The sequence below is a fragment of the Geospiza fortis genome, unplaced genomic scaffold, assembly GCF_000277835.1.
Source record: "Geospiza fortis unplaced genomic scaffold, GeoFor_1.0 scaffold154, whole genome shotgun sequence".
Classification (NCBI taxonomy): Eukaryota; Metazoa; Chordata; class Aves; order Passeriformes; family Thraupidae; genus Geospiza; species Geospiza fortis.
The window spans coordinates 2602651-2627867 of NW_005054397.1; the positions used below are offsets into that span (position 1 = coordinate 2602651).

Consider the following 25217-nt stretch of genomic DNA (forward strand, 5'->3'; position numbering starts at 1 on the left):
CTGACTGTGTTTTATGAAATCAAGAAAGTGACATGGAAGTTCACTGTTTTTCTTCTCTTGTATGAAGAAAGCAGTGACTGTATGTGTGTTTGTGTGGGGAGCACAAAGAAAGCAGGGGGTTTTGTGAACAGCTCTAGCCCTTTTCAGTCGGGATTCCTTGATGCTCACAATAAAGGTGTACTTTGAACATTGTTATTCTCTCATCTTGATGCCTGAAATAAAAAAAACAAAGTGCCAAAAAATTAAAAATCACCAAAAAATACCACATAAAGCCTCACACCTCTATATAGACTGTAGCATGTGTCTGTGTGCAGAATATTTGGCACATCTAGGTAGCAGAAAAAGAAGCATTTGTTGAAATTTTTCCAGTGCAATCCTCAGTGCTCCGTATTTAGGCCATGTCATGCTCCAAGCATAGATTCCTTGGAGTGCACTTGCCCTTGTACTAAACCGCGTAACAGATTTTAAATAAAAAAGCAAAAACTTAGGTCTGTGTTATTTTCCTATACACACTAATATGAGACAAATTTACCTATAATGTATAATTACTGTTTCATTTGATAAATGGTGTCTGAACTCTCTACGTAGACAATGCAAGCTGTCTTTTTCAAGCTGGAATGGTAGAGGAACTTGTGCCAGACACTTCAGAGTGGTTTGAAGTTTGGCTCTGCTATGAAAAGAATTGGCTGCTTTTCCTCACGATACTTTGCAAGTCATGATGGGTGGGAGGCAGGGAAGTAGGAATACAAGGATTTTAAAAGAGTAAATAATATTATGCAAAGTAGTTTAGGATCAAAGCTTTGTTTCTTGCCTGACCACTGAAAAGCTTCCATAATCCATGAGTAGCAGGGACTGCTTTCAAAGATGACTTTAATTCTTTAGTTGAATTGTGCATTTTGTGGGCTGTAGGTGCATGTTTTGAGAGACAGCTGCTGTTGCATGAGCTTGCTTACAAACCCTTAAAAATGAGCATGTTTTCCACAGCATCTGAATGCATGTTAAGAGGGTTCAAAATTCTTGAATTGAAGTGGCTTGCTATAGTAAAGGAACACTTTGGTGTTTCAGCTGGAATTATAGATGTTTGGAATTTTTGCTCAATTTAATTACTAAACAAGCTGTTTAATTTATTTTATTAAAAACATAGAGTGCTGTATAATTAATTTAATGAAGAATTGCATATTAAAGGAGGTTAATCAAATTCCTTTATGTAGCGTTTTTGTCAGGCTCTAAGACAGACAACTGTTGAATAACTAGAGATTTATTTTGAAGTAAAAAAATTCATGCACTGTAGATGAATCATCCATTTTGAAAACATAATTAGTCAATATAAGAACTGAAACTTTATCCATGGATGGTTCATCAGTAATCAAGAGATAAAGATTGTTATTGTAGAAAGAATTTGGAGGGATGAGGAGGGAAGAAATGTTACAATATTTTAATTCTAAAAAGGTAGACCTGTTTTGCGTTAAGTATTGAATTTTATGAATACATTATTAAGTAATCTGATATATTTCAATTTCTTATAAAACAGGAAAAGTACCCTGAAAAAAAATAGAATCATTTACCTGAATTGAGGATTTCATAAAGAGCTGAAAATAGAATTCACTGTGGTCTTCCTGCAGTTGTCAATTACCTTTTAAAAAAGGTTTGCATTAAATAAAAATAAAAAAAATAAAAACAAAAAAAACCTTTTTGAATATAACTTTAATTCCCAGGTACAGCACATTGCTTCTGGGGTGTTAAGAGAATACAGAAGAAATATATGAATTCAAACAAACAAAATGTTATTTACTAGAAGGATTTACAAAACAATAATTTCTTATAACCTTGAGAAAAATCATACTTTAACAGTGATCTGTATTTAAATGTGCAGCTAACTGTTTTCATTGTGCATTTTTCCTTAATGGATTAAAGTATTCTATCCTGAATAGTATGTGGTGGAAATAGATGTCCTGACAAAACTTTTTTTTACATCAAGGCTTCAAAATTTCAACAAAGTTTAAACATTATTTAGATATAACAATTATTTTACAAAGACTACTTTTAACATGAGCAGGCCACCCACAGTGTTGACTAGAGAAAATGGCATGCGAGCCACCCAGCGAGACTGATGTAATTTTTTTCATCTTTGCTTAAAGTATAGTCACTAGACCAGATAATGTAGAAACTTCTACACGCAATGATCAAAAAGGCTAAAGCGGTTCCCCCTTTTTTGTTTTGTTTTGGTTAATTAAAAGTAAGTCATAAGTTGAAAAATGCAAATATTCATATGTAGTGTAAGTCTCCTCTGCTAAAAATGAAATTTTATTATTCTGTGTTAGGAAACAATCTTTATTAGAAAATAGAAGCCTTTTTAGTTTTGATAGGAAAGGTTTTAGGGCGATATTTAATGTATTTATTGAAGAGTATTCGTAGATAGTATGGAGACTTAAATACATGAAATTGTTGACTAAGGCTTCATCCTGTGTGTGATGAAGCCAGTAAGAGTTTTAATGCAATGTGAAGACAATTTCTATTAATTCTGTTACAGTGACCAGCTAGTTAGACTTTTTTAGTCATGACGTTGTCTTTGTCTTGACCATCGGTACTTTTAAGTGGCTCAAATATTGTTAATAATTTTTAAGACTTGACTTAAAAACATTAAACATTTTTTTGCAAAACCCAGTGATAACTTTAGAAGCTCTGACATTAATTACCAAAATGTAATTATACTTATTTTAAATGTAAAGCTTTCTATGGCTTTTTCTATATCCTGAGATGCATAATTTGGTTGTAAAATGTACATCTGGAGCCAAAGCAAACTATAAAATATCTGCAGCAAAGCTAAACATTTGAAATTAGGAAAGAGTGATTGTTTTTAATCGCACAGGGGTCTTACCACATTAAAATGCTAAGTGGTTCACTTTGAAATAGAATTTCAGCTGTTGTAAAATGTTAACACAGTTGAACAAAAAAGTATGAAAATCAGCAATAATTAGTCATTTGCTCTAAAAACACCTTGAATAACTCATTAAAATGAAGAAAATCTGTTTGTGATTTCAACTGATTACTTACTCTACTTTTTCTTACTGTCACCCTTTTTTGAAATAGGAGCCAGTAACACAGCAGATACCTTATTTCAAGAAGTGCTGGGTCGCAAGGACAAAGCTGATTCAACAAGAAACGCGCTTAATGTTCTTCAGCGCTTTAAATTTCTTTTCAATCTTCCCTTAAACATTGAAAGAAATATCCAAAAGGTATAATACTTTAAAAATAATTTTCTGTTTGCTGAAAGTAGCCTTTTGACACTGATCTTTTTCTTGACAAATGTAAATGCTTGGTTTTGTTTTTAAGGGCGATTATGATGTGGTTATTAATGACTACGAAAAAGCCAAGTCCCTCTTCGGAAAGACAGAGGTTCAAGTGTTCAAAAAATGTAAGATGCGGATTCTGTTATTTAATGGTTTCGGGTTTTTTAGCTTAAAGGCTAAAAAGCACACAGGAGGCCAAAGAGTTTTATGTGGTTTTGATACAGATTTTCATCCATACAAATTATGGATTTATGGTGTGAATTACTCTAGGCAATATATCTGGCAAGTTTTCTGAGTGAGGTATATACTGCAAAATGTGGAATCATGGCCAATTATATTTATTTATTTAGGCTTGGTATTACTGGACATAAAAAAAGATTACAGCAATTGAAATGTGACTGTAAGTATCTTTCTCACATATTGTTGAAGAGACTTGAAAGTCTAATTCTCTGGTTTTGTAAAACTGCCATGTATAATATGTTCAGATATGGCGTGTTATAAAATTATTTGTATTGGTTTCCACATTAGCTCCAAAAGTGTCTGATACCCTAGGAAAATAATGTAATTTTCAGTTCATTACACTGCTTAAGGATTTATTCCTGCTCCCTACTCCTAGATTATGCTGAAGTTGAAACCAGAATTGAAGCTTTACGAGAACTTTTGTTGGATAAGCTGCTTGAAACTCCATCAACGTTGCATGATCAGAAACGTTATATAAGGTAATCATTTGCCTAGTGCCTTCATCAGACATGTGGTGTTAAATGTGTATTTAAATGTTTCCTAAATAGGGTAGTGACTAGTTTTACTATGGTTTAAATACTGATTTTAAAACTGTGAGTATTTTGAGACTTCATGATTATATAAATAATGGCAATGGAATGGTACTGGATTGTTTATTGAAAGACTGGAAACCAGTTCTTGATTGAGACCAATTTAATGCAGCATAATTGAGATCTGAATTTAATTTTTTAAATCTTTAAGGCCTGTTGAGATTTTGTTGCATTCTCTAAACCCACGTATTGCAAGCTGTGTTTGAAATGACCAGTCCTAGTCTGCATACCTCAAAATAGATTCCTTATTAACTTGTCTTACACTTCAGTTTGACTTGACGTTGAAATGGAATCATCCTGAGTCAGATGACAGGGAGGCTTTAATCCAGACTGTTCTGTTGTTTGAAAGTGATATTGGCTCTTTTATTGCTCAGGCTTACCAATGAAGTTCCTTTGTATTTCATGAACATGAACCAGTTGCCCAGTTTTCATTAACATTTACAGATTATCTATTTTTCACAAAACTGATGTCTGTTGTAGGGCTGCTGAGATGATCTGATGTAGACTTCAACCTTTCAGTAGTTGGTGCCAAATTTTAGAGTGCTCTGGAACATTTGATGGCTTTATTTAGAAAGCTTCTGAGATTTGAATGCTACCAGGGTTACTAGTGTGTCTTGACAATCTCAGTGTTTTTACCAGTTATCGTAAAAGAAGCAGACCAAATGTGCTGTGCAGGAAGCATTTGTAAAATTCAAACACCTGCACAAGGTCTTCAGTGTTTTGTGTGTACACCAGGCCCAAGTGTGGTGTTGGTGTCCTAGGTCCCCTTGCATCATGTGAGTTTATGACTACAGTGACCTGTGTGCATTTATGCCGAGTGCTTCTCATTCTTCTGGATGCTCTGTAAATATTGCCTGTGCATTAGAATTGGTTTTTAAGATGAATTTTATGTCTGTGAATATGTCATTGGCTATTCCTTTTCTCTGTGACACTTGAAAACTTTAAAAAGCAGCTGCTTAACCTAAGCCAGGTCTTGGGACCTTTTCTAAGGGTTCTTTGAAAGACTTATAGTGGTACATGTGCTTGATTCTGTTTTTTTGTTTGAGGTTTCTTGTGAGATTTTTTTGGTTGCTTGTGTTTTATTGATTCTTGCTTGAGTTTTTGGGGTTGGTTGTTTTGGTTGATTATTTTTAAGGTGTTTTCTAGCCACTTACCTTGAACTATTGAATCTTTAAAAATACCCCAGTTTATGTTAAAGCAGACTGTGTTAATGTAACAAAATGTATTCCACATGTAGAAGTATAATAAAGAAGAGCAGGGAGTGGATGAATGCGGAATAATTCAGTTCTAATTAATCAACAGAATCCCAGCCTACAAAATTGTTAAATTATTTTCAGTACTCCAAGTATACATGGGTATATTAGTGTAAATTTTCTGAATGCAAGGTATGAAGTAAATTTTCTTCAGGGGACTTAAGCAAAAATGAAACTAACAAAATCCAAATTGTAAAATAGTTTCCATAAATCCTACCCTTTTTATGAGGGTTTTTTCTTCCTTGATACACTTGTTTTGTATGTCTCTGAAGTTGAAGGCTGACCAAGACCTAAGAAACGACCTACTGTCATTTTCTCCTTCAGATATTTAATGTTTATAATTAGGCCTCAATTCAATATTTTCCTCTCATTGTATTAGGATATTCACACTGTTAATTATTTTATACTGTTGAGAAATAGTTTACCATAGCACTTAGCATCCAAGTAGATGTATGTATTTCAAGACCAGTGGTAATTCTTTTTTCCAGTTTTGTGCCTAAGACTAAAGACCCTCATAACATTAAAAAGGACTTAAGCTCATAATTTATAAATGTCACCCTGTCAAAATGGTTAGTTGTGTAATTTTCTCATCCATCCAACCAGTCCTACTTTGACAGTTTATTTTTTCTTCAAGTGCTGCAGACTTTCGTCAAAGAAGGCAGAATTCAACCTAGTCCTAATTAACGTTAGGTACGATTGTAGTAAAACAGCTTTTGTGAGGGAGTAAACATTCCCTGTGCTGCTTAAGATAATTTATCAGTATAGTTCACCTTAAGCATCTTGACTTTTTTAATCTGTCCCAAGGCTCATTAATGCAAAATCTAAGAGTGCCTCGAACAGTAGAGCAGCCAGCACTTTTTGAAAATACTCTTTTAGAAGTGCTGTTGTCAGATAGTCTTGAATAACGTACATGAGACTACATTCTTTTTGTGTTCTCTTCGAAATCGCAACAGCCGGCTTCTAATACTCCTCTCTCCCTAAAGACAGACAGTATTTTGCTTCTGCAATTTAGAAGCCACAATCCTTTTTGTTATCTCCCCCACTTTTTTTTTTTCAGACTGTACATGGACTAAAAAGCACTAGACCAAAATAAACAAAGAGACAGCCCAGGAGCTTGATTTACATATGTTTGTGCATGCATGTGCTAAAATTAATGAGCTGCCAGAAATTAATTCCTTCTCTAATTACTTGTTAAAATTACATGATGATACAATCATATAATATCAATAGGAAGAAAAACACTATATTTTATGTGCTTGAGATGCCATCACTGGTTTCCCTCAAATCTGAAGCACTAAACTGCAACCTTGTAGATAAAGAGTTTGGTTTCCTGCATACTTTACTAGAGACATAACTGGAAATACATACTAATATGATATTAAACGGTTTTTTATCTATAATTTTTTGGTGGAATTTTTCCTCACTAATTGAAGAAGGGCAAATGCAAAACTTCTGTTTGCAGTGGATGTGAGTGTATCTTAATACCTGTTCTTGAATTTTTAAACTTATGTAAAAAAAGTAAAAGTATTTCTTAGTACATGCTTGGTCTGTTTTAATGAGGCCTTCAGAGTGTCAAGTCAGAACTGTGATTTTTGGACTGGATTTTACAGATATCTTTCTGATCTTCATGCACCTGGGGACCCAGCTTGGCAGTGCATTGGTGCTCAACATCAGTGGATTCTGCAGCTCATGCACAACTGTAAGGAGAGCTATGTTAAAGAACAAAAAGGCAAGGATACATTTTAATTTTATCTTTATATATATGTATATATATACACATTGGCATTTAGGAATTTGTCATTGCCTTTTATTTTATTCTAGTGTATAGAAGATATTTCAGGTTTTCCGCATCAATTTAGATAGCTTTTTACAAAGCTGAATACTGACTTACTTTTTCTTTATTCTGTTATAAACACAAAACAGCAGTTGGAGTTTTCTTTTTGCTTAATTTATAACTTTTAAGCTCTTTACATGGGAAAAGCATTAAATTTCAATCATTTATCCATGGCGTACTGTTCGCTTGAAACATTTCTTTGAGGCCATATCAAGTTTGGATTGTTCTGTGAATTTGCTGGTTAGATTACTTGGTCACAAGATATTCTGTTAGTATATGGATATCTGGGATATTGGGGCACAGTGGAATTATGCTTAATTCCTTGACATGTAGTGAATGATACTATGGAGTCCTCCTCTTTGTGTGCAGTTTCAAAATTCAGATTGCACTGAATCTGCACAGACCTGTGAGCTGGACAAAGGGGATATTTAGGCAAAGTTATTATTTAGACCAATATGAATACATAGTTATATTCTGTCTTTGACAACGTTGCTCCTCAAAGAAATGTGTAGGTATTGCTTGCAGGTATGGCTGCAACTTAGCTACAAATTAACAAGATCTATCACATTGGCCTACATATAAAAAGCCTTCCAGCCGGTGGAAGGCTGCTGGCCTGACATTTCTAGTAGTAAAATCTGAAAACTGGATTTTCAAATTAGGAAATAGAAGCAGTACCTTGTTTCTTAAGAAGTCTTACAGAGTTTGCTGCCACTTCTGAAATGAATAGGCATATTGGAATCTGGCATCCCTTGGCTTACAGGTAACTCCCATGTTTAGTGTTAGTGCATGCATATCCCAAACCAAATAAGGTATTTTTTTCTGAGAAACCACAGCAGTTTTACTGAGTTGGAGCTGCTGTAGAAATGTGTTGTAAATTTTCTGCAGAGGCTTTAACTCTCTGTTGCACGGGTTGTGACGCGAGATAAGGAGTTCACAGGGTGCATCACTTGTGACAGCAGTGTCAGTAAGTTTTAGCTTAAAAGTGTGCACAGACCATTGTTGTTCAACTACACAGTATGAAGTGCTGTGGAACCAGCTGGAATGCCACACTGTTTTCCAGGCATCTTGGTCAAAATTTAGAATGTTTCCAAACCCCCCATCTTCTTTCCTTGTCAAAAGCCCTCGTGAGGCACTGCCACCTGCCTCACAACATTAAGTTACCAGGAGCAAAACTCACTTGTGAAAACAGCCATGGTTAATAATTCTAAGCTTCCTTCTTCTCTCACTTAAAAAATTTTGTATGGCCATTTTCCAGCTTTTTAGCGAGACAGATAGAGACATTATGATACTTAGTGCTTGACACTTTTTGTTTTAGTAGTCTATGTAATTTTGACATGCAGGCTCCAGTGAATGAGTGGAAAAAGTGTCTAAATTCCTGTATTTGTTTTGAAAAATCTCAACATGTTTGGTATTTTTGTTGCAACAAAACTGCTTACCTCGGCCATCATGTCAGAGGGGCCATTATGATACAGCTTTGTTTGACTCACAGAAGAGGGAAGTTAAATAACTTGAATGCCCAGCAAATGCAAGTATCAATAGTTAATATTTTGTGCACGTATGAAATAAATGCTAACAGCTCATCAAATGCAAATCATTTTTTTCCAGCCTTCTGTGTGGTGTTCCACTGGTAATAGTTTTTTGTACAGATTTTAAAATACTCAAGAATCAATCCTAGATGATTGAATTTCTCACTTAATATCTAGTAGGACAAAGGAAAGTTGCTGAGCATGATTTTAATTTTCCACAGACGTTTCATTTTGGCATACACCAGGTAGGAGACAGAAAAAAAGAGAATTCAGAAGGATTGGTTTTAACTGCCAAGTAGAACAGTGCTGGTTGTGATCAGAGGCACAGCATGCATTTTAATCTACTTTAATAGGTGTGTGCTTTTCAAACAGGGAAGGTGTGGAGATTTGCTCAGTTTGGTTATGCAAGACTGTGGGATCTAATCAACTCAAACAAGTTAGAAATGTTTATATATTCGTAAATTCATAGGCCCTTTTTAAGATAAAATGATAATAAATTTTCAAACATTTAAGTCGTCCACTTAACACATGCTTCAAAAAAAGATGTACTTTTTTGTTTATCGAGCATTTGGAGGAAGAGATGGGTCATAAGACTGGTATTCTAATGAAAAGAATAGATTTCTGTTGTTTCTAGCAAATGGCAGTTTTCATATTATGATTGAGTCGAAACTTTTCAGCATAGTAAACTTAAACCTCAGTAGCAGATTGTATCTATTTTTACATTTCTGCAAAAATTTTCACCTTTCAGCTGAGCTTTTGCCAAAGTATTTTGCTACTATTTTATTAGTTTTGAAAGGAGAACTGTGCTCTGAGTCATTACACATGACTTTTACTACTTTAAATAGGTTTGGAATTAGACAAAGTCCCTGCTTTTCTTACCTGGATATGGTTGGGGTTTTTTAAAACCTTAGACATTCTGGACAGGATTTTTGCAGATGATTGTCAAACTGCAAATATTCTCAAAGAATTTATTTGCTGGCCATGATGTATTCAGGAAGGGAAGGCTTACACTGCAATTATTTGTTAAATAGGCTAAAACACAATCCCAAGCAAATTCAAGAACTTACTCCAAATTTAGTCACTAGTATAAGTCAACACTGTATTATATGGGACAAAATTTTTCCAGTTGTCTCCACACAACAATAAGGCTGACCCATTTGTCATTACAACTGAAATAATTTCATTTTCTAATATAGAAATAGCATCTTCTCCTGTTGTCTGTAAGAGATTTTGCCTTATCCAGGACAATAGTAATGGCAGTCAGGAAAAATCCCCAGTACTGACAAGAAGTCAGTCTAGTATTCTTGCATCCTCTCTAGGGTCCTTACCTGATGATTGCACTCTTGTTAATAATTTCCAAGGGTCTCCAAATTGAAGGACAAGAGTGAGCTAATTTAGATGCCAAGGTATTGGAATGTCCTATCAGAACTTTGTGTATTAAAGATATATTTATATGTTAAACATGTTTGTTTGACGTTGATACCTAAGTATGTATTTTTGATCTAAGTGTGAATCCTTCACTACTATCACAAGAATTCTTTAAAAAAAAAAACCTCTGGGCTTGTATATTACCATAGATGAACTCCGTTTTGTAAGAAATACTCAGCAATTGGAATTATGTCCTAGATGTGCAAAGTATCATCTAATATCATATCATGGTGCAATCTCTGACGCAACCTGAAAGAAGAAACCATGGCGAGTTTACATGACTGTAATGATCCTGGAGTTCTTTCTCATATTTTATTTCAGGGGTCAGCAGAAATCCTGTGTGTTTCCAATACTGTCTGTTTCCAGTTAATCCAACTTGTGTTAATATTATTTCCAAAAACTGAAAGAGCATATCCAGCTGTGCTAAGCTTTGTCAAATAATTGGCATTGTGACTTAAAAAGCTGACAACTGCCAACAGCAAATTGTTTAATTCAATCTTTCCTTTGATTTTAATAAACTTTGATCATCTATTATAATCTGATCATTAGTTAATTAGTTGCATTTATTTCAATGGGTGCAAGTAGGATGGGGAATTCTCTCAAGTCCTGTGTATGAAGTACTTCACAGCAGCATTTTGGAGTGTATTATTTCCCTTGAGGAATAACTCTGTATGTGTATGGATGTAGTGTTTCCCCTCAGTCTAAACAACCCTGTTGGTTTGCTGATTAATCTTGCATTATATAGATTAATGTTTCATTATGTGCTAAAATATGGCTGCTGTTACTCACCCATCATTGCCTTTAGCCTATCTGTTTCTTGCTATAGCAGACCTTCCTCATTTATGAGGCAAAAAAAATGCAGGCATGGGATATTCATATTATGAGAAACTGCTTGACTCCAAGCTCACGTGTTTTAAGGAGTGAGTGAAAGTGCAGATAAGAGAGCAGATCACAATTCCTCCTGTGCAGAAGTATAAGTAGCCAGGACAAAGAGACCAAACAGCCTTGCCAAAGGCATAGTGAGGCAGTACAGGGGATGCCAGAATCATTAAGCTCCCATGCTCCTGTCTTTGTACTAAGGCATTCTCCTGCTTCTCTGATGGTCAGATTCTTTCATTAAAGGTACAGCTGTAGATGTGGGACCCATGTGCAATTGGCCAGAGCTCTGGCTCTGCTTATGTAGTAGTGCTTCTAAATATATGGATTTATTGCATTAAATGGAAAACTTAAAATGCTGTCTGCCTTAATCATGGAATAGGCAGTTGTGCTCCTTTGTTGTTTTTGAAACTTTCTTTTATGGTTATGAAGTTTTCCTGAAGCATAGATGAATTAGTGTTATCTCTCTAATCATATCCCACTGTTCTGTCTACTGTGAGGACTTCAAGTAGGTAAAGCCAGTTTGCTGCTATTACTTAGTATGTAGATATCTTAAGGAGATGAATGAGACAGAAAAAAATGGAAAAAGAGTGGTTTTTTAAGCCATGAATATAAAGGTTACCGTGGTACAGCATATGCTCACCCAAAAGTGTGTTTATTAGATCTCTAGTAAGAAATATTTGAATGGTAAACTGATTTGTGCTGGTATTTTATGCCTTGTATTGGCTAAAGCCCAAATTGCTGCTTTTGACCTCTGATCTTATGATTTGTAGGGATCTAGGGACTTTCAGATCTGGTACCTGGATACTAAATGGTTTCCTTCAGTTAAGATTTTACGTATTTTTAAATTGCAACTATACTTGGCAATTTATTATTAAATCATAATTGTAGTTTTTCACTATGGTTTATGCTTCCCAGATTTGTTGGAGTGCAGGAAACATGGAGAACATAATGACATAAGATGACATGAAAATAAATGTAAATAAATGAGGTTTAGTTTAAAATTTTCCTGAGGCACTGGGCAGATAGCCAAAAGGAGTTAAGCAATGGGATTCTTAATGCAAGTATAAGGGATAGAAGCTGTGGAGGTTAAGACTATTTTCTGTGTGGCCAGTGGTTATTTGCTTAGACTTTAATAGTGGCTTAGTAGGTTTCATGATCCTTTGAACTAAAATGGGTATGGACTGCCATCAGTTATCATTAAACTGGCTGGGAAATCTTTAATTTCTTAACAGGTTGTTGCAAGCTTTGTCAAGTCTCACTCGTACAAATTCTTTTTAAAACCATTTTTGCCAATACCTTTGATGGTGATTCTTTGAGTGACCTAAATCACTCATCTGTGATGCAAATCTTTGAGATTTCATGTAATATTATTGAAAATAAACTACCTGTTAATAGCTAACCTGATTAGAAACTAAAGCTGTAAATGGAAACACTGACATGGTTGTAGTGTGATCTTTCTGCTGCCCTTTGATTTGCAAAATATATAATACACAACCTATTAAACTTCCCAATGTAGAGCTAGCTCTCCAAACAAGAGTATGATAGTACAGTCTCTGTGATTTTTTTTTTAATTATTATAATTTTTTTTAGTTCTTATTGTGGAAAAAAACTATAATTTTTGCAGCACTGAGTATGATGCTCAGCTCTCCAAATATTGTAAAAAATTCTGCAGGGTTTTTGTATGCCAGAGTAACAGCAGCTGTACTTGGTGTGAAAGAGAGAAATGGATGCTTTGACAATGTTGCTCTTTTTTTCTGTGCCACACTGAGATTCTATTCACCTTGCAATGAATGATCCATCTTTGTTAGATCAGACAGGCCGGCAAGGCTTGTGTCAAAAGGGCCTTTTCAATTTGTTATCCTAGCAGCTGGTTCTCTTCCATTGCCTTTGCTTACTGTACATCTGGAAGAAGAATTCTTGCAGCTGGGAGCCATTTCATGTCTAAACCACATCCCCTGTCCATAGCAGAAATACCCTTTTGACAGCAGATGTCAAGCAAACCCTTAATGGGTTATTAATTAAAAAAAAAAAAAAGTGAGAGAGAATAAAAATTGATCAGTACAAAAATGGATAGCAGACTCATTTTCCTCCCTTGCTACCTGTATTTGTAAGTTTGCTGTAATTTAGAAATTTTAGTAGAATCCAGCATGTTCAGAAGTTCAGGAGACATTCTTATTTTATGTAATACTTTAAATAATATTAAAGTACTATAAAGAGAGTAACTGTTGGGATTAAGAAGCAACACAGGTAGCTTAAAACCAAAGTTTTAAAGATTATTATGAATGAAGATAGATTGAAACTCTTCAGTGGCCAGAATTTTACCTTTGTGTCCGCTCCAGTCTTCAGTACTTTTTCAGGAGGAAAAGTGAGTTCTTCCAGAAATGCTGATGATCTTAATGTCTATTGGAGCTAGTAAAATGGAGTAATCTTTATTTATCTGCTGAACTTGAACGCTTTGCTCTTGTTTCTGAATTTTTTTGGTCTGAAGGGCTGACAATAAGGCATATCCTTAGGCTGTGGAATACTTAGAACACCACTAGAATAGGCCCAGTTACCCTTACTGTAGAAAACTGAAAAGCAGTTTCATTATAAACACATTTACAGTAATTAAGACTAGCCTTAAGATTTTAAAAAGCATTCATTTCTAAATATCTCCCAAAACCAATTTTTTCTATCAATTTTAATCTTCCATGCTCATCTCTTTTCTAGAAAAACAATCCGTTTTCTTCTTGATCACTATAAAATATAAGGTGAGAAAGAAAAAGTATTTAAGAAAAAGAGTAAAATGCTATTCATCTGCTGAATAATAATAATAAATCTTATTCATCTGCTGAGCAGGTTAATTTTTCAGTAGTTTCTCCTACTCGCCTAATTTCTTGTCTAGCCAAATGGAAATTCTCACTGTGGTGTCCTTGAAAGGAATCTTATCCTGGTTGTGTCAGTGCGGGCTCCGGGCACTGTGTGTTTGGTCAACAAGCAACAGTGGGTGGTCAGGCTGTAGCACAGGACAAGGGCCCGCTGTGCACAGGAAAAACTGTTCAAAGGTGTTTGAGGCTGGTGAGGAAGTCTGCCGCCCTTCTGAGAGTCAGGAGGCTGCAGATCAGCCTTCCCTCGCTATTGTAGCCTGTGAGAAAATTCACTGTAAAATACAGAATGGGTGAGAAAACACAGTAGCTGTGTTCACCTGCTTGCACATCTTGTAGGGTCTTCTTTTTTAATTAATCTTGCTCACAAACATCATGTTTGTGTTGTATGTACATGTAGGTGTTGTATAGGAGCAAGTCTGTGTAATGACTGACATTTGACTTAACATGGAAAATCTCACTGAAAAATTACTTAACCTAAGGTTGGTCACTTGTTAACAATTTTCACTGTCCCTGAAGGAAGTAATGGCACAATATTAATCCCCTCATCACCAGTAGCTTTTGTAAAAATCTCTACTGGAAGTCATGTAATTGATGCACTGGGCTGGCAGAATTGCAGAGGGAATTGCTGAGGCTGGATTATTGAGGGAGGTGAGAGATGTGCAACTCCTTCAAGAAACCTCTGCCTGCCAGACTCAGAGAGGGGGGAAAACCTAGGCAGTTGTGGAGCAATGGACATTGCAGAACAATTTTTACACTCAGTTTGGTAATAATTTAGGAATATGAAGGTAAAACGACTTTTAAAATTTTAAATCATTGACTGGTTTGTATATCATGGAAAAATTTATTTTAGGCAAATTTCATGTCAGTTGTCTATTTAATGGAGGTTGTAATGCCCTGCTTGCTGATAGCTTGCAGGTAACAATCCAAAAAATGGGGTTAAGGTTTGTGCTGTACTGTTTGTTTGGTAGTGTCGAAACCTATAGTATGATAAACCTTCAGTGCAGGTGACTTTTGATGTACAGAGAGTTAGAGAAATAATATCAAAAAGAATTGTACTTTTACTGTGTTCTTTAGATTCTTGTTTTGGTGAGATCTTACTGCACTAGAACAGAAGAGGAGTGAACAAAACCACTGAAATATTTTTATTTCACGTAGCCTCTAAATGCGCACCTTCAAAATGTCTGTGCACAAAAAGTTGAAACCCATTAAAACCCTTTAAAAATAAAATTAAAGCAGTACTGGGATCCTTAAAACTTCATATTTGTTCTTCTCATGATTATATAGTTGCAAATGTAGTAAGCTGTTAATTATACTTCTCTTTTGTCATTACTGGTGGGTAGGAGAAGATAATGTAGTATTTTTTTATCCTGCGTTTCCTTGGTTAAATATACACTTGGCACTGGATATGCTCCGTGTAGATGCGGCATTTTGGAAAAAAGTACTTTTGTACCTTCAAAGATGCAATGTATTTTTTAGAAGTAAGTATCTACCGGGAATATTTTTGCATGTTGTTTATACTTCTTGAAACCTGTTAGCACAGTAAAATGTTAATTTCTCAAAACTCTCAATTGTTGCTGTCCTACATTCAGGATCTAGGAATGTAAAAATAGTACACAAATCAAATACTGAGTGGGCAGTAAATTAGTATTTGGTTAGTTTATTTAGGTTTATAAATATTATTGTCTGCAGTCCATACTACTATTAATTCTTTGTATTGCATTACGCTGCTAAATTTAAGCTGCTGGCTCCAGAGAGGGAACGACTTGGGATAGAAGAAAAATTGTTTGTAAGTTAGCTCTCACTGTTTTTTACAAGATTTATGTGTTAGTGTGCAGTCTTCATGCGCTATCTTCTGGTAGGGTGAGAGCAAGATCAGCTTTGCTAATGTAGTCCAGATGTTTATTAGTCCTGAGGGTATATGTGCTGTTGTAGTTCCCTGCTGCTGTGTAACCAATTAAGAAATTAGTTCATGTTAAACTTTCTTTTCCTGGTACGCCAGCAAACTGATGATGTGGTTTTTCTGGTGGAACAAGAGAGTATTCTTTACATGTTTTCTGTTACGTGGTGAATGTATAAACCATTCAGGCTGCATGGGCTTAGTGCATCAGCAGCAATACAGTTACCTCGAGCAAGTGATTTTAATTGAGCTAATTCACATTAAGGTGTTTTGGTGAGTGTCTGTTTTTCTTAATTCTGAGGTTTAATTGGCACTGTCATGTTTAGAGACCATCTGTTTACAAGGCATTCTTTATATTAACACGCTGTCTGAAATCTGAGAACTTAAATTGTATGCAGAGAGATCAGAGGAAATTTTTTGTTGTATTTTTTGTGAAAATAATGCTGCTACATTCTTGACAGTGTTTTTTTACATTTTTTAATAAAATATATTTTAAATAGCAATGCCTGTGACAATTTTGACTTAGCCTTCTTGACATACTTTCTTTTTTTTTCCAAAAAAAATGCAAATATGTTCAATCTCACTCAAATGTTCCTGAAATCCCAGGAATTGTGTGAGACTTAAATTTTCTCAGGGTCTCCTACAAATTTCTTTCTATTCAGTGTAGAATTTCTGTAAGATAATGATTTGTTTGTTTTTTTTAATCTGAAGAGGAATTCATTTGTTTTGGTTTTATTTAATTCTGTAAGATGGCTGGGTTGTTTTCCTGGATGCTGTTTACTGCAGAGCTATGGTTTTTTGCTTTCTCATTATTGTGCATTTTTAGTTCTTTCAAAAGGAAAAATCTTTCCACAAATTCTTGTTCAAACTCTTCAACAAGATCTACATACTGTAGATCTTGTCTGTGGTGACAGTGGATAATACACTTAAATCACTGCAGCAGATTCTGTGTTGCTGAAAACTCATCAGTTTTAAAGCTGTTGTAAAGATGAGCTGTGTTTAATAAGTGGTGTAGGAGTTACACAGTGAACAGAATCATAGCACAGCCTGAAGACAGGGAGGCTGAGTCCACTGAGTCAGTTAATGCAGTGTGTCAGTCACAATGGTGAATGATGTAGCAAATTGGATCTATTTACTTCTGTGTCTTATACTATGAACAGTAAGATGATGAGTGGAAGAACTGACAGTTATTTTGGTAATGATAATGCTGCTGTGAAAGGCCATAGGAAATTTCTTTAAAAGCCTTTAGAGAATTATCAGAGAAAGAACTTTGAAAATGAACTAAAACCCAATACTGTCACCTATTGGAAGTTTGTGATAAGTTTCACAATACTTTATATTGCTCTTTAAGCCCCAGCTGTGGAAAGGATTAGGTGTATCTTTTCTGCCATGCTGCTCTGACACCCAAATAAATGTGCTTTGAGTAGTTTTTGCTTTGTGTTACTCCTGAATCTGAGTATTTCAGTTTTACAGCTGGTGGTCGTCCTCTGTGACCTCCCTGTTATTTTAAGTGAATGTAGGTATCAATGGAAAAAGAGCAACAGTATAAACGCAAATGCTGAGATTCTCACTACAAAAATCAGGATTATTTACCAGGGACGGTTTCATCTCAGTATAAGAAAATATTTTTTTGCATTGAGAACAATCAATCACTGAAGTAAGCTCCCCAGTGACATTGTAAAGCTGCTGTCACTGGAGGTTTTCAACAGTGAACTGGACAGAGTGCTAGATAATCTCACCCTGGCCCCGTTTCCCATGAAAGGTTGGACTAAATGGTCTTCTGAGATCCTTTACAACCTGGGATGTTCTGTAATTCTGGGAATTTTGATTGATTTTAAGTTTACTTGTTACAGCTCAGTTGAGCAATGCTGAAGTACTTTTTAATGACTACTTTCAGAAATGTCTCTATAAGGTGAAATGCATAAAGCAGCAATTTAGACTTTTATTGGCAGTGTCACAGTACACTAAAAAAATTATAATAATCCTCTTATTTTTCTTATATGGCTGCTTTTCAAAATGCATGTTAGACTCCAAGTATCTACCTCCATCAGATAAGATCTTAACTTAGACTTGTGAATAGGGACCTACATGTGGACAGACACTCAAAATAAAAAAAAATTGTTTGATACACTGGAAAATATTTTGTGGGTTTGTAGTTATGTATAAATAAGAACATTTACAAAGGAAACATGCCATTAGTTCTTCTGATTCCTGATGGATGGATTTTCTCTACCTGAACTTCATAGAGGCAAAGCAGCTAAGTAATAGCTGAACACTCTGCCTTTAACTGCTTCAGCTAGACACAAAAGAAACTTTTGCTGTTGAAAAGTGTATTTAGGACGTTCACCAGAAAAGAAGCATGGGCAATGTCACGAATGGCATAAATACATTTTTATCCATGGCTTTCAAGCAACTTGCTAATTTACTTGTTAATTGTAGGCATTAATTATAAACAGAGAAAGATACAGGCCAAAGAATGGCATTTTCCCCATGGTACTTGTGGTTTTGACTTTGCTACAGGAGTCAGTAGTTGTGGTATTGAATAGCATTGATACAGATGAACTAAAAGTCTAAATAAAGAATGTTTTTGGAAGATAACATTTGTATCACTGAATTAAATTAGAATTCCACATGCAGCATGCACATTCATGTCAACTGATGTGCAAAATTATTTTAACTTTTGGGTTTTTCCCCTCTCCCCAGGCAGCGCATTGCTCCATAGCCCCATGCTGGACCTGGACAGTGATGTGCGTCCATCGCCCATCGGCCATCTCAGTCAAACTGCTTCACTGAAAAGGGGCAGCAGCTTTCAGGCTGGCCGTGATGATGGTAGGCATCTGTTCTATTTGAAAAAAAAAAAGCTGCAGGCCCCACTGTCCACTGGTGGTGTAGTCAAAAAGCCCAAACAAAAACCCACATACTGTGTGTTTGTTTTGGATTGTTACAAAATACAGTTCCTTCTTCTTATACACCATTGTTGCTTACTGAAGAAGTCATCCATGTTTTCTGCAAGCAAAGAGCAGTTCATAAAATTCAAGTTCAAGGTTTGCTTCTTAGAATGTAGTTAAAGTAGTAAAAATATTTTTTTCTACAAGACCAGATCTTTTCTCCTGCATGCATGGCCGCCTACTACCTACTACATTTTGTTTGTTATACCTTTTGTGTGTGTTTGCTAAGATGGTTCTCTTTGCAATTGCACCTTCTGTGTCTTCACATAGCTGGCTTTCTGATTCTTTAAACGCAAAAAGGGAAACAAAATGTTTGACTAAGCTCAAGCAGTCTGTCTCTCCACAACCTGCTGAGGCCTTCTGTGTTTTGTCATCAATACCCTTGTGCAAACAACTTCTCAGGAATCTTTCAGTGATGACATCACAGGAGACAGAAAACATGCTTTTCACAGGATAGATCATTCCTTACTGAAATAGCTGTCTTACTGTTACCCTTGTCATTTCTCAGCCTAAAGCCTTTCATGGAGGTGATTAAGTGTTACAAAGCAAAACACTAAATTGCTGGTTGTTTTTGAATGCCATCCACTAACAATATGAATACCACACTTAATGGAGCAAGCAACACCCAAAATCCAGTTTATTTTTAAGTTGTTTGAATTATTTTGCATGAGCAGGGACTTAATTGCATATATGACTGACAATTCCACATGAGTCATTTTACTTTTAAAGTCTTAGTTATAGTTTTACAAACTGAAAAAGGTAAAATTTCAATAAGTTTTGCATATTCTGTAGGCACCCATTTAAACCAAGATTCAGAGGAAAACTGGAGAATTTGAGCACTTTAATAATCCATCCCAATAATAGGTGCCTCTGAGTTGGGTTACTTGGTGCTTAGATGCACATGACAACTGATAACTCTGCCATCCTTGTTCTTCTCTGAGTGGAGAGACAAAGCAAACCTACAATTTAGGATGCCTGTGCAAGAGCTGCCATTTCAAATGTGCTGTGATGTGTTCTGTCTTCAGTTTGTTTGTGGATCTTTTTAGTCTTTGGTAAAATTAAGGAATGGCATCTCTGGGCTTTTTTTGTGATTTGGTGTGTTTGGAGCTTTTTTTTCCTCCAATGTGTTTGACAGTGATTGTCCAAGACATTGATTAAATAAATTCCTATGAATTCAAAACTGTAGTGTTCAAGTAACATTTAGCTCTTGCTTGAGCATATGTTCATGAGAATATGTAAACAATAGACAGTAGCTCTAGTTTCCTCTTTAGAATGGTATAGCAGAGATTATAATAAAATCAATGGAATAAGATATAGATTGGAGCTTTCTCTAGTAACAAAGTAAAAATATCCTGAATTTATGGCCATAAGCTTTTGATATGATGTGCAGTAGCTTATTCAAAGAGGTATCTGCTGTCTGCAGGCTTGGGACTAAGCCTGAAATATGCTTCCTTGAGGGGAAAATAATTTCCTAGATGAAGTAAATTTTGCCAGTATGTTCCCAGTTACCGATAGAAATCTCTGGTCATAACCTTGGATTGGTACTGGAGCTTTTGGCAAAGATGAAGTGGTTTCTCAAAGGAACTGAATTTTTTTCATTAGAAGTTGGGGTTTGTAGAAGTTCCAGAGCCTTGCTGCTATAGCTGTGTTGGCACAGCTTCCTGGCATTGTCACAGCTTATTAATGAAAGTTTTTCTGCCACTGAGTCTAGACCAGTTCTCTGGCAGTCATAACCAAGCTGGTTAAAGTATCTTATGTGTGTCCACACTAGGAGCTTTTCTAGTGGAGCTTTGATGTTTCCATATCTCCTAAACAGATATATCACTCTCAGCATAGTTGCACTTGAGTTATGTCAGACCCTCTTTCCAAATATTGGACTTCCATTATGATTTTATTTTCAAATACTAATTCAAAATGCCTAAACTTTTTGGCCATGAGAAGAAATGGGTAGGGCAGATGTTCTATTCTCCAGTAAAGAAGTGGAGCGATACGTGATCCACACCTCAAGAAATGGAAGTTGCTGAAGGCATACTGTACTTCAAGGAGATTCAGGACTGTCTACCAGCACAATAAAATAGTGAGGCTCTGGTGAAGCCTACTAGTATGTAAAGTGCTATTAGGCAGCTATTTTTGCCTAACTCATGAATTCCTGTTGTGTGTAGGCAACATTCTGTAGCAAAGTAGATACAAAAAGCGCTATTTCATGCAACACTTTTCTGCATTTCCACAGTTTTACATAGGCTGATATCATATTCTTAAATTTATCATTTGTACAAGACCTGAGTTTATATGTAAAAAAACCCACCACATCAACAAACATGTAATTTTAAAGTGTTTTGGGGGCCTTGGTGATTTGTTTTGGGGTTTTTCAAAAAATATATTATTTCTTTGTCCAAGTGTTCCAAAGCAGACTGTAGTTCCTGAGTTGAAATACAAGTCTCTTATCACTGTTGTGCTGATACCCTGTTTTGTTAAACCACTGTAATCATGATGGTTTCAACGGAGACATAGACAATTATAGAAGAGTATTTCACAGGGTTTCCTTTATTTTCTGTGTTAATGACTACATCTGCCTCTGCTCAGCTTTCTCTTTATGCCCTTTCACCCATTGCAGAGGAAACTGAAAAAGTCATCTGTTGTCAAGATTTCATTTGAAACTTCTCTAATGTCTTGGTTACTTTCATATTACCTTACATTTTAAAGTGGTTTGAAGACAGAAGACTGTCTGAATGGATTTTTAGGTGGGTTTTCTTAGATACCTCCACAAGGGGAACTATTCTGTAGATACTGTCATAGTACTGGCACCTTGTAAGCATACAAGAGAAGAAAGAGCTTGTATGTGTACAGATTGTGTACATGTATTTGGACTAGGGTTTACATTCTTTTATTTTTACCCAAAAGGTTTTATATATGCTGTGTAGTCACTTGTAATATAGTGCAGCAGCAAGATAGTAGTACGTTCTTGTTATTTTTAAAATTGTTAATGTTGCTTTTTCCATCCTTTCTCCCCCTTTTAGCTTGGCGATACAAAGCACCTCAGCAAGTTGTGTTTGTTGAAAAGTTGACAAAACTTGTTGTAAGTCAGCTGCCCAACTTCTGGAAGCTCTGGGTTTCCTATGTGAATGGAAGTTTATTCAGTGAGGTATGGATTCTTCTATAATAAAGGACTTATAAGTAACAAAGGTCTGTAATAATTATATTTGACGCATTATATTTTACTGGTAGAAGTAGTGGCATATTTTAGTAAGAGATTTTTCTTTTTAAAAGAATGTAAGCATACAGTGGAATTACCTTAAATTCTGACAGTGGGGATTGTGTATGCGGCTGTGTCTGTGTTCCAGTTGCTGGACTCAATAATATCTGAGTACTTTCACCTCTTACTCATAGCTGGCCCTTCACTGGTGATCTGAAGAATTAACACATAGCTTGAAAGGTAGAGATATGTAAAAGGCAGAGTCATACAGAAAAAATATTGCTTCCTTTCTTTGGAAAAGGAGTACTCATTTCTTGAGTTTTAAGTATTTGGAAGTGAGGTTAGGTTCAAGACCAGAGTTGCAAAATAACCAAGGCACTGAGCAGAATTCACAGACACATTATAGGGAGTCTAGTCTGGAAGGTTAGTCAGCTGCAACTACCTGTGCTAGTACTCCTTCTTGCTCAGATGATCTGATTTTTTCAAATCATCTTGATAATGCAAGAAGAAGGAGAAAAGCAAAAGTGATGATTTGTGACACATGCTCTTTTTATATGCACACTTTTAACAGATTTTGAAAGGGTACCTCTCAAAATTAATTTTTGATAATTAATTTGTGGTATACTATGTTCTGCTGTGTTTAAATTCTGAAGTCATCACATCTATCTACTCTTCTTTGTAGCTTTAGTAGGAAAAACAAAAGCCTTTGAAAAAGAGCATTTGGAAGCTTATGTTCTTATTTTCCAAAGAATTCATTTATCTATCTTTTGCTACTGTTTATAAATCAATATACCATTTTCATATGATGATACTAATAGATACTATAGCCCTTTACATGTTGAATACAATGTACAGAGCATTATAGCTTCAGTGAAATAGGTGCTATGTGTGATCCTCATTTTACATGATCAAAAGCAAAAGAAAGATATTATATTTACACCTAATGTTCAGTGAGGGAAGTAAAACCAAGAATAAACTTTAGTACTGTTGAAAATTAAACTTTACAAATTCACCTGTTAAGTTTACTGTGATTTTTTTTTCTGTGTACAATGAAATAGAAAGCAATTTCTAGAGAAACAAGGGCTTGAACTGTAAACAAGGTTAAGAAGTTCTGCTCATGAACATGACTGCAAGTGGAAAATGTAGTGATCTTCTGTCATGCCTGAACAAAACATTATTTCAATGTCTTAAAAAAACAGAAGAGGTAGTTTTGTTCTTAGTCTGTAAGGTACATATGTTCTTCTATGTCTGGGCCTAATTCTGAACTTCTGAGAAATTAATCCCCATGCATTTGATTTCTTCCGTTCCTTTGGTCCTTACAGAAGCCCCACAAGTTCTTGGGGAGATAGGAAGGAATCCATTCCTCCTGTGTGCTCTGCATGCCACAGTCAATTGAGGATGAGTGAGAGGAGGGGGTGGCATAAGCTGGAAGATTTCTAGAGCACCTTAGAATATCTGTCATCACAGTGCATCCAAGACTGAAAGTTTGTGTTTTGCTGGGAGAAACAATTCAAATTTTAATTGTCCACAAACAAAATTCTTTTACCATGTTGCATGGTATATATCATCATTCAGGAAGCAAGGCAATTGCTACCTAAGAAATGTCCTATAAAAATTGTATACAGGGTTATTTCAGTTAGCTTATTTAAGTCTTCAAGACATTTAAAAAATGTAGGAAGAAAATCTCCACATATGCATTTCAAGATGTATTTTATATTGTTCAGTTTGTAGGGTTTTGGCAGGGAGGGGGTTCTTTTTAGCTCTGAAAGATTAGCTGTATGCCTTAAAATATTGTCAGTTAAGATGTGTGTGGTATTTCAACAGTTTGAAAAGTTGAGTTCTTTGAATCACTCTAGGTGAAGTCACAAATGTGAGTAGTAACCGTTGATCTTACCACAAGATAGTTTTGGTCTGTCTGTGCAGGAAAGGTTTAAGATTGGTCTTCAGCAAAACCACTGAAAAAAAAATTGTATCAAGGATCTATGAATTGCTCTGTTTAATCCAGCTGTAAACCAGTGTGAATTTAAAGTTACTATCTGAAGTTTCAAGGAATACAACTTATTTTCTTCTTAATGCTTTAGAAGAGAGAAGTGGGAGTTAAATGCAGCAATAATTTGAAGGTTGTTCTCCTTGACTGAAATGGTATAATTCAGAGTTTTAACATACAAGAGTTTTATAGCTATGTATTTTCCAAAACTGTTAAGCAGTTTGATTTTTCTCTAATTTTTGCTTACTTTGAATTATTTATTTTATTTTTAAAAATCTTAAATGCTTTAACTAAAAAAGGATTTTGAAAAACAGCATTTGAAATGAATCATTTGCAAGTAAACTGATCGTCTTTGAGGACACTTCTATCATGTTATTGCACTTCTTGTCCAGTAGATGTTGCTGTACAAACATAAAATAGGAGATTTTCTAAGTATAAAATTCAACGTCTGCACCTCTCCTAGGATTTGAAATAACTTTTTCAATGTAATTTACTGAGATCTTGGTACTCTTCACAGAAGGGTAGAACTACAAACAGGAAGACTATTAGTCAAATCATGTTTTTCTTCAACTGTAACTGTCTCATGCAAAGTGTATTCATGTTCCGCTGTTCTCAAAGTGGCAATAAAGCTGCTGCTTATTTTACAGTCTCTTTTACAATTAGTTGAATTATTTAAAGAGCATTGTAACAAAATACTGTTCCTAAACCAAACAAAAACCCTGCAGCCCTCCCCCTTACATCATGCATTTCCAAATTGCCTTCCTTCCAAAATTTGTTTCCCACTTCACATTGATGTCTTTCTCTGACCAACTTCCACATTAAAAAAAATACAGTTTCTTCATGTAAACTTGATGCACAAATTGACTATATATGTTTTAGATCTCACTAACACTGCAGTGAGAAAACTTCAACCTCAGGAAGTTTGTACTGCTTGAGCTACTCTTATGCTTGTCTCTGACTTTGTCTTAAGCACACATTTTTCCTCAGAGTTAAACATAAGGGTACTTATCTGCAGTAAGTTGAGTTTATTGAGATATATATGTAGTCTTTGCTTACTGAAATGCCCTGAGTTCATTTTTATAATTACATCATAAACTCATCGGTTTTCACTTCTTCACTTTGAAACCCCCTTTTTCAGAATTATTTTAACAGTGGTTATAAGATACTTACACTTTTCAATTTTCTCATTTTCACAAGACTGCTGAAAAATCTGGCCAAATGGAAAGATCGAAGAAAAATGCTAGGCAAAGACAGAATGATTTCAAGGTAAGTAGTTGAGGGAGAT

General features: G+C 35.3%; 1 protein-coding gene across 1 annotated transcript in view; it reads left to right on the top strand.

Annotated features, from left to right (window-relative positions):
• Positions 1-25217, top strand: part of EXOC2 (exocyst complex component 2) — a 115767-nt gene that overhangs the window by 36353 nt on the left and 54197 nt on the right. The window contains exons 8-14 of the mRNA XM_005425835.2: positions 3091-3236; positions 3334-3415; positions 3907-4009; positions 6984-7102; positions 18508-18633; positions 21770-21894; positions 25130-25198. Of these exons, the coding sequence (XP_005425892.1) occupies positions 3091-3236; positions 3334-3415; positions 3907-4009; positions 6984-7102; positions 18508-18633; positions 21770-21894; positions 25130-25198 (770 nt within the window). The remainder of the gene's footprint in view (positions 1-3090; positions 3237-3333; positions 3416-3906; positions 4010-6983; positions 7103-18507; positions 18634-21769; positions 21895-25129; positions 25199-25217) is intronic.